A 9,067-nucleotide genomic window follows, 5' to 3' on the forward strand; every position below is an offset into this window, starting at 1 on the left:
GATTCCATTTGCTCATCGCTGTGATGTAATAATGAACAACTTTGGAACATAATATAAGTGGAACGTTCACAATTCACAATCCTTAGATGAACACAGCTGCCGTAGTAAACCAGCTAAATGTCTAAGCCGAAGAGCTAGCAAAACCCCATTAAATATAGTTTATAATAGATTTATTACGCAAGGAATGAATGAACTGGAAGAGACGGCCACCTCCATCAAATTTCAAAGATGCAACATGGAGAGGAAAATGAGTGCTATGACCTGTACAATCTTTAACGAGCTACGTCTCGAGGGAAAACTCTGTGATGTGGTCATCAAAGTCAATGGCATCGAGTTCAATGCCCACAAGAACATCCTTTGTGGATGCAGCTCATACTTCCGGTGAGTAGCTTCCCTTGGTTGGGATAGGTTGGGTTGGGATGTGCTGGCCAGACGACATTCCCATTCTGGCTTTGAATGAGAATGCGAGAACTTCGTTGATTTATGGTATCTCTGCCTTGGTCCAACTCTCTGTAATTATTAGTTACTTTTGGGGAGTCCTGAGGAACTTTGTTCAATTGCAATGCTGTAGTGAGAAGAATATTGAGTCCTTGAGGATGTTTCTATCTCCCTGTATTATTATAACCCCTGACCCTTGACCCACAGTGCGCTCTTCACAAGCGGCTGGAACAACGTCGAGAAGCGGGTCTACAGCATTCCTGGTGTGAACCCAGACATGATGCGCCTGATCATCGAGTATGCCTACACACGTTCCGTGCCTGTGACTGCAGAGAATGTAGAACCACTCCTGGCGGCTGCAGACCAGTTCTGCATCCTGGGGATCGTGAGGGCCTGCTGCGACTATCTGGAGGCCCAGCTCTGTCTGCAGAACTGCATCGGCATCTGCAAGTTTGCGGACTTCTACTCCTGCCCTGATCTGCGCCGCCGGGCCTACCTCTTCATCCTGCACCACTTTGAGATGGTGCGTTTCTCGGAGGAGTTCATGGAGCTCTCTCTGGCACAGCTCTGTGACATCATCGAGAAGGATGACCTGAATGTGAAGCAGGAGGATGTTGTGTTTGAGGCGGTCCTACGCTGGATCAACCACTCGCCTCAGGACCGCAAGGCCCACGTCTCTGTGCTGCTGCCCAAGGTGAGAGGTGAACAATAGTGTCAATGTTTTACTGTTGGATAACTTTTGTAAGTTTGGGTGTCGGGCTAGTCAACTGCTAACCACACGTCTGTCTGTCTGTGTCTGTGTGCTTAGGTCCGCATGTCCTTGATGACAGCCGACTACTTCATGAACAACGTGAAGAACAATACCCTGGTGAAGGACAATGATGACTGCAAGCCTATCATCATCAGTGCCCTGAAGGCCATGTACGACCTGAACATGAACGGGCCCTCCAACACTGATTTCCGCAACCCTCTGACCCGCCCACGTCTGCCTTATGCCATTCTATTGGCCATCGGTGGCTGGAGCGGTGGCAGCCCCACCAATGGCATTGAGGCGTATGATGCACGGGCTGACCGGTGGGTGAATGTGACCCGGGAGGAGGAGAGCCCTCGAGCCTACCATGGAGCTGCTTACCTCAATGGCTTTGTCTACTGTGTGGGTGGCTTTGACAGTGTTGACTACTTTAACAGTGTACGTAAGTTCAACCCTGTCACACGGACCTGGCACCAGGTGGCCCCCATGCACTCGCGGCGCTGCTACGTCAGTGTGGCGGTGCTGGATGGCTGTATCTATGCCATGGGTGGCTTTGATGGTTACGTACGACTGAACACCGCTGAGTGTTATGAGCCTGAGACTAATCAGTGGACCCTGATTGCACCCATGCATGAGCAGAGGAGTGATGCCAGTGCTACCACACTACATGGCAAGGTGAGCGGAACAGAGGGACCTGGGAGAGAACTTCATGATGGATAATGACTTTTGATAATAAAATGTTGGCATGATCTTTTCTCTAGGTGTACATCTGCGGTGGCTTCAATGGGAATGAGTGTTTGTTCACAGCAGAGAGTTACAGCCCCCAGACCAACCAGTGGACTCTGACCGCCCCCATGAGAAGCAGGCGCAGTGGTGTGGGGGTCATCGCCTATGCAGAGCAGGTCTATGCGGTGAGCAGAACATTCACATGCACAATGCATTTCAGCACCTTATTCAGTAAGAGCTGAAAGTTAAGAAATATTTGACTCAAGTTTCCTGTCCTCTCCCAGGTCGGCGGCTTCGATGGGGCTAACCGCCTGCGTAACGCTGAGGCCTACAACCCGCTGACCAACACATGGCGCACGGTGCCCACCATGTTCAACCCGCGCAGCAACTTTGGCATTGAGGTGGTGGACGACCTCCTGTTCGTGGTGGGGGGCTTCAATGGCTTCACCACTACCTTCAACGTGGAGTGCTATGACGAGAAAACAGAGGAGTGGTACGACGCCCACGACATGGGCATCTTCCGCAGTGCCCTCAGCTGCTGCGTGGTGCACGGGCTGCCCAACGTGGCCCAGTACGCAGCCCCCCGGGACTCCCTCCAGTCCCCCCGGGAAGAGCTGAAGCTCTCCGCTTCCAACAGCATCCTGTCTGTGTGACGTCCCCTCGCCCCTATCCCCCACCCTTACCCCTTCCTGCCCACCGTATCCCACTTACCACTGGCATTTATCATGCGCAAATAAATCCACTACTGCATGTCCCAGAGAAAATCCCATATATCTATATAAATGTCTATATTTCTTATTGCATCTGCAAGGGTGATTGTACTATTCTTTTTCTACTGTATTAGTAGAAGGGAAGATTGACTGTACTGAATTTGTAACTGTGCTTGGCTCATGCCCAATGACTCTGTGCATAGTACATAGCACTGTTTAATGTCCATGTAGAGGCCTCTAGTGGCCAAAAGGCTGTTTTAGAATTGGCAGCGCCATCGAGGGCTTCCAACATTTTAATGTTGTCAACCTGGTGGGACTTCCAACATTATTGGCTGATCCCTCATGGTCATCAGGAGGGATCAGCCAATTGTGAAGAAGAAAATGGACTACTTAAACATGGAGATTGCCCCAATGACACTGCCCATGCTCTCATAGATGCTATATTGGGATGCTTTCTCTATCATTCTCTATGCTTTGTAACATTTTTTTACAAATAATTAAAAAAGGAGGTTGTCACGTTGGAGGAGAACATTCCACCCAAGGAAAAGACAGATGTATATAAAGCTAGTCTTGAAAACTGCCCAATAATATTGACATTCAGAATTTAGATAACCCCTTACACAAGATAGATGGGAAACCAAGGTTGTATAAAAAAAATTGCCATTTTAATTGCAAGTGATGACATCAGCATTTTTTTTTTTACATCCAATATATTGACACAATGCCAGACTGCCACATGCAAAGCAAAATATATATTTCCTACATATGTCAATAATATTCTTTCAAATGCTATGCAAGAGGAACAAAACTGAGGAAATACACTTTCATTGCATTCTCAAAATTATAGTGCTTTACGTTATAAATTAGCTTCAGGGATAGTGCTTATAACAATCAATGAACTCTTGAACTCAATGGCAACACATTCACCTTGATATGGTCATTCCACTCAGTAACATAAGGATACCCTCTAGTCTATACCAGTGGTTCACAATCTTTTTTGGTTACCACCAACTGAATTTTGCTCTGCCCAGAATCCCCCCCCCCCCCCCCCCCCCCCCCCCCCCCCCCCCCCCCCCCCCCACTGTGCATTTTACCACTAACCCTATGGACTCAGTCTTTTCAAGTACCTCCTGTGGATAGGCCAAGTACCCCTGGTTGGGAACCACTGGTCTATACAGCTCATCTGACCGTCTTTGGAGGGTGAGGAGAACATACACCAATGTGGCAGGATCTCTCAGATGAACCCCTGAATAAGCCTGAGGTACAGCAACAGGTTTCTCTCACACTTCACTTCACATCACATTCATTTTGGTTTACTATGCACTGTAGTGTACATATTTTCTCACATGGGAACAGAATAGATTATCGGCTGGTGTTGGATTCAATGATCAATTAAAAGAAAAAAAATGCAAATCGGCCATATCTGCAGACAAATATGACAGGTAAACCCACTCGGACATAAATATTACAAACTGATTAAGGGGTAGACAAGTGCACTACGAAGCATGCTTTTCACCAGCTTTGCCAAGCATTCTTTACCATACGCAGATACACAAGTTATCAAGTCCCCCATCGGAACCACACCCTCCAGCCATTAAACTCAATAAAACCAATGCAGACAAAATAAGAAGTGAAACATTCATAAACTCCCACCTCCCTCCTTCTACACAATGTTCCTACCAACGGGAATGTGACGAGCAGAAGACTGAAGAATAATTAAACAGAATGGTTGATGGAATTTCAAATTATCAATGGAATGTTACCAAGTTAAGACAGTTTCATTAAGGGGCCGTGCGAGTGGCGCAGCGGTCTAAGACACTGCATCGTAGTGCTAGGAGAGGATTTGGGCGGCAGGGATGTCCTTGTCTCATCGCGCACTAGCGACTCCTGTGGCGGGACAGGCGCAGTGCACGCTGACATGGTCGCCAGGTGTACGGTGTTTCCTCCGACACATTGGTGCGGCTGGCATCCGGGTTAAATGGTCATTGTGTTGTGTTTCGGAGGACGCACGCCTCTCGACTATCGCCTCTCCCGAGTCTGTACGGGAGTTGCAGAGATGAGACAAGACTAACTACCAATTGGGTAAAAAAGTAAATAAAAATATTTTAATTAAGATACCTGTCAGAAAACACTGACAAGGAGAATTTTCCACAAGACTCAGACATGAACAGAATGATGACCATCACTCTTGCAGACGGATGGGTGCACACGAGTCTAATTAAGAGAATGGGGATGGATGAATAAACTCTCTCCATCTGTCTCAGACTCCCACCATCTCCATTCTCCTTTCCAACTTCTTATCTTTCTAACTGATGCAACATGGGAGATTTCTCTCGACTACCCCTCTCTTCACTGACTGCTCAAAGAAATACACTATCGATCGTCAGTAATAAGCAACCAGGGGAGGAGAGAAGTCTAATTTACTGCGCTCCATTAAGGAAACAGGGGAAAACCACAGCCCACATAGATAGTGATGGTAAATCACTAATTAAGTTGTCCACTCTTGATTGGACCGTAGATCTGATAATAAATATAAGACAATTCTCCTTTCATTCATGTTGAGCTACTGTATCAAAGCTATAATAACAACAAGCGGAGCCATTCAGATGAGGCTAGTATAAAGCACAGAAGATCCATCAGGCATTGGTAAGGGTTTGGTCCGACTGACTGGTAGGGCCAGGATGACACCAGTATGGCAATAATTTTTCCATGGCAAAAATGAATACACGAAACAGACCGAACCCTTAGGTCCTATAATAACCTGCTGTATGTAACATATTGTGTGCTATAACTTGGAAAAAGAAATGAGACTCTGGATGACATAAAATGTTTGTTTTCCTAACGAAGTTAAATCTGCTTCGTGTTACGTTCACTTGCCACGACACTAACGAGTATCGCAATACTAGTACTGTCCCGACCCTACAGCTGGACAGAGTGTGTGTGTGTGTATGTATGTATGTATGTATGTATGAATGAATGATATTTGCATGGAGAGACCGTCAGTGTCCTGATGGAATGTCATAGAGAGCGACTGACTTCACTAAGCACATTGGATTGGAGGAATAGAGATTCTGCGGTATTGAAGGGTCACATTGCCTACATCATATAAGCATAAAAGGGGGACAGAAAATATTTATATATAATAAAAGTATACATATATACTATATGCATGTATAAAAAGATAAACATCACCTGTGCCTGACGTACGTAGTGTAGTCCGATGTTGGTCACTGTACAACACTCTATTTACATTTGTAACATTCAGCCTGTCCTCCCCACATAGACTAACACCTGGCCAGCACAGAGTCACATCCCTCCCACATCTCCCAGCCTTGAACACCATAGTCTCAACCAACACCATAGTCTCAACCAACACTATAATCTCAACCAACACCATAATCTCAACCAACACCATAATCTCAACCAACACCATAATCTCAGCCAACACCATAGTCTCAACCAACATCATAGTCTCAACCAACACCATAGTCTCAACCAACACCATAGTCTCAACCTGATGATCTGGCACAGAGTTCTCTTGAAAGAGAACCAACATGGGAGCAACATAGGAGCCGCTGCTCCAGCAGGTTATGGGTGGGGGTTGATGACAATGGCTTCCAGGGGATGTTTGGGGCTTGGAGCTGGACTGGGCTGCTCCCCCACTGGGGTGGGTGTGATGGACAGACAGGGGTTGCGACAGCTCAGCACTCGATCTGAGACTGCAGCTGCCTGCGCAGGGTGAGGGTGCGCCGGTGTAGCTGCTGCATCTGCTGCATACGGTCCCGCTGGCGGGCCAGGTTCTGGGGCATGGGGTAGCGCTGGCAGCCGTACAGGAAGCGGTAGGGGATGCGTACGTGACAGGCGGTGGCGCGGCAGCGGGGCTGGGGCATGGGCGGCAGCAGCATCCAGCGCTTCCTTTCGGCAGAGTAGCGGTAGGCCTCTTTGCGGTACTGCTTGTCCACGTCATCGCTGTTCTTCCAGCCGCCGATCACAAACACGTCCTCGTCGAAGTGGCAGATGGCGGCGCCCTCGACGCTGGTGACCTCAGGCGGCAAGCTCTCCAGGATCTCGTCTGATATGTGAGCGCTGATCTTCTGCTTGGCGGCCTCGTCCCGCACCGTGTAGCTCTTAGGGCAGCAGGAGGCTGTGTGGTAGAAGTTGGTGGAGGCTACAGCCATCTGGAACACACAGTAGTTGTCTATGAGCGGCAGGGAGTCCACGTCCTGCCACTGGCGGCTCTCTGTGTCGTAACGTGTGGTGACCGTCTTCAGCCCGTCCTCGTTGTCCGTGTCCACCGGTGTGCGCGCCGTCACGTATACGTAGCGGTCCTCCACGCTCACCGCCTTCACGTCCCGCAGGATCTTGGGTGCTGACTCCAGGTTGTGCCACTTGTCCGGCTCAGGCTCGTACACGCTCACGTCCTTGAAGCCGGGGCTGAAGTTGCCGTGGCCACCGATGCTATACAGGATGTCTTTGATACAGGTGAGACCAAAGGAGTGTTTACGTGTGGTCAGGTTGCTCACCTGTTCCCAGGTGTTGCGGTTGGGGTTGTAGCGCTCCACGGTCTTGGCGAAGCCCGGTTCCATGGATCCCGCTACGTAGATGTGGGACTCTGTGGTGGCGATGGCGTGGCCATCCAGGTGGTTGTGGATGTGGGGCAGGTTAACCCAGCGGTCCTCGTAGATGAAGTAACCCACACATTCACTCAGGTAGTCACCCCCCTCCGACACCCCGCCCACCACCATGATCACGTCCATGTTCTGGCCGAAGCGCGGCTGGAAGGAGGCCATGTAGGATGACCAGAACTCCAGGTCAGCTGACTTGAGGTTCTCACAGCGGATGGCGTGGCCCTCCACGGCATCAGACACCAGGCGGAGACAGGCCTGGTTGGCAGCCACCAGTGCCTCGTTCTTCACCACGCGCGTCAGACAGGTAGGCTTAATCTGGGGTAGCCGGAGGAGACGGAACAACTCCTCAAAGTACCTCCCCCGCTGTTCTGTGTTCCTCTGGACCCACTTCACCACAGCCTCAAACAGCACCTCTTCCTCGTCCACAGTGATCTCTGCGTCAGACAGCCAGTCCCTCACCAGGTGGAAGGGCAGGGTGTAGAACTCCTCGTCCTGGATGACCTTGTGGAAATTGCGTCGGATCATGTCAGCGGCCCGCAGAGCCAGCTGGTCCAGGGTGTACATGTGGGCCAGGCTGTGCACCGCCACACAGTTGGCCAGGCTCAGCTTCTTCTTCAAGAACTCCCCACAGAACTCCTTCAGATGCAGCAGCAGGAACCTGCAGCCAAAACACACAATCAATAACAGAACATGAGAAACAAACATTGGCAAGGCCATTTATGACACCCATGAACTCAGCACACTCAAATTCAGGGTTGACAGGTTACAGGATGGTCAGTGCTATCCGGGACGCATGGGACGTCCCGACCCTAAACCCTAACCAATATGCTTGTGACACCTCCAGTAAGCCAAAACAACATGATTATGTCGCTGAACTACATACAAATAATCAAGTACTAGCATGTGGCGATGAAATGGATTATGCACATTAAAAGGAACACTAATGTAAATTGTAAACAAACCTGTCAGCAAGCTCTAACACTTCATGCACATTGCAGGTGCTCACACGTATTTCTCCGATGTACATGTATTGAATGACACTCTCCACCGTCTCCGGGTCTGGTCCCAATTCAGCGCTCCATTCCTTCATCTCAACCCGCCCCGACAGCGACTCGGAGAACTGCCCTCCCAGCAACGGCGTGAAATAGTCCGTAGCCGCGGCCAGTACAGAACGGTGAGCGGAAAGCTCACAGCTCTGAACATTCCCGGTTGCCGCCCCACTGCTGAAGGCCAGCGTCACGTCGCAGAACAATCCCTGTTTCCTCTGTTCGTTCTGCCGCCGAGATAGCTCTGTGCAGTGGGAAGAGGAGGTGAAATCCTCGGCCTCTTCAGTGTCCCCGTCCCCGACAAGGACGCTGGGCGTGCTGCTACCGCTACTACCCCGGCTAGAGTCGTCTGGGTTCGGGGGTGCAGCTGCCATTCTGGCGGTGGTTGTAAGAATTCGGAATTGCAGTAAACTCGTGTGGGAAAGGACACACACGCAGACACACATACATAAACTCAAAACAGACGGAATTACTGACATGCGCAGTGGATGCAAGGCGTTACTGCTCGGCGTGTGTCGTAAAGCCCCTCCCACTCACTTGTGGCTGACAGGAGAAGCTTTTGTGCTTCTTCAACCTCCGCTTTCTCTGCCAAATTAGGGTATCATCAATTCACATGGATGTTTCCATTCATTTAATGTGATGGATGTTCTTTCATATAAAAGAGCAAGGCCAATACATAGTCCCGCTCTGTTACATAAGGGAGTAGAATCACTTTGCCATGAATGTACAGAAATGACACCCCCAGAGCACATAAAACAGGACAGAGGT

General features: G+C 49.5%; 2 protein-coding genes across 2 annotated transcripts; one reads left to right on the forward strand and one right to left on the reverse strand.

Annotated features, from left to right (window-relative positions):
* Positions 1-184: 184 nt before the first annotated feature.
* LOC139422204 (kelch-like protein 10) lies at positions 185-2,568 on the forward strand. Its single transcript, XM_071173371.1, has 5 exons — positions 185-381; positions 646-1,132; positions 1,247-1,864; positions 1,951-2,100; positions 2,200-2,568. The coding sequence occupies exons 1-5, from the start codon at positions 185-187 to the stop codon at positions 2,566-2,568; spliced, it is 1,821 nt and encodes a 606-aa protein (XP_071029472.1).
* A 1,147-nt stretch (positions 2,569-3,715) lies between these two features.
* LOC139422205 (kelch-like protein 11) lies at positions 3,716-8,778 on the reverse strand. The gene is made up of 2 exons (XM_071173372.1): positions 8,216-8,778; positions 3,716-7,911 (listed from the first exon to the last, which is right to left on the reverse strand). The coding sequence occupies exons 1-2, from the start codon at positions 8,776-8,778 to the stop codon at positions 6,327-6,329; spliced, it is 2,148 nt and encodes a 715-aa protein (XP_071029473.1). The 3' UTR covers positions 3,716-6,326.
* Positions 8,779-9,067: the final 289 nt, after the last annotated feature.

The sequence above is a fragment of the Oncorhynchus clarkii genome, chromosome 12 (genome assembly GCF_045791955.1).
Source record: "Oncorhynchus clarkii lewisi isolate Uvic-CL-2024 chromosome 12, UVic_Ocla_1.0, whole genome shotgun sequence".
NCBI lineage: Eukaryota > Metazoa > Chordata > Actinopteri > Salmoniformes > Salmonidae > Oncorhynchus > Oncorhynchus clarkii.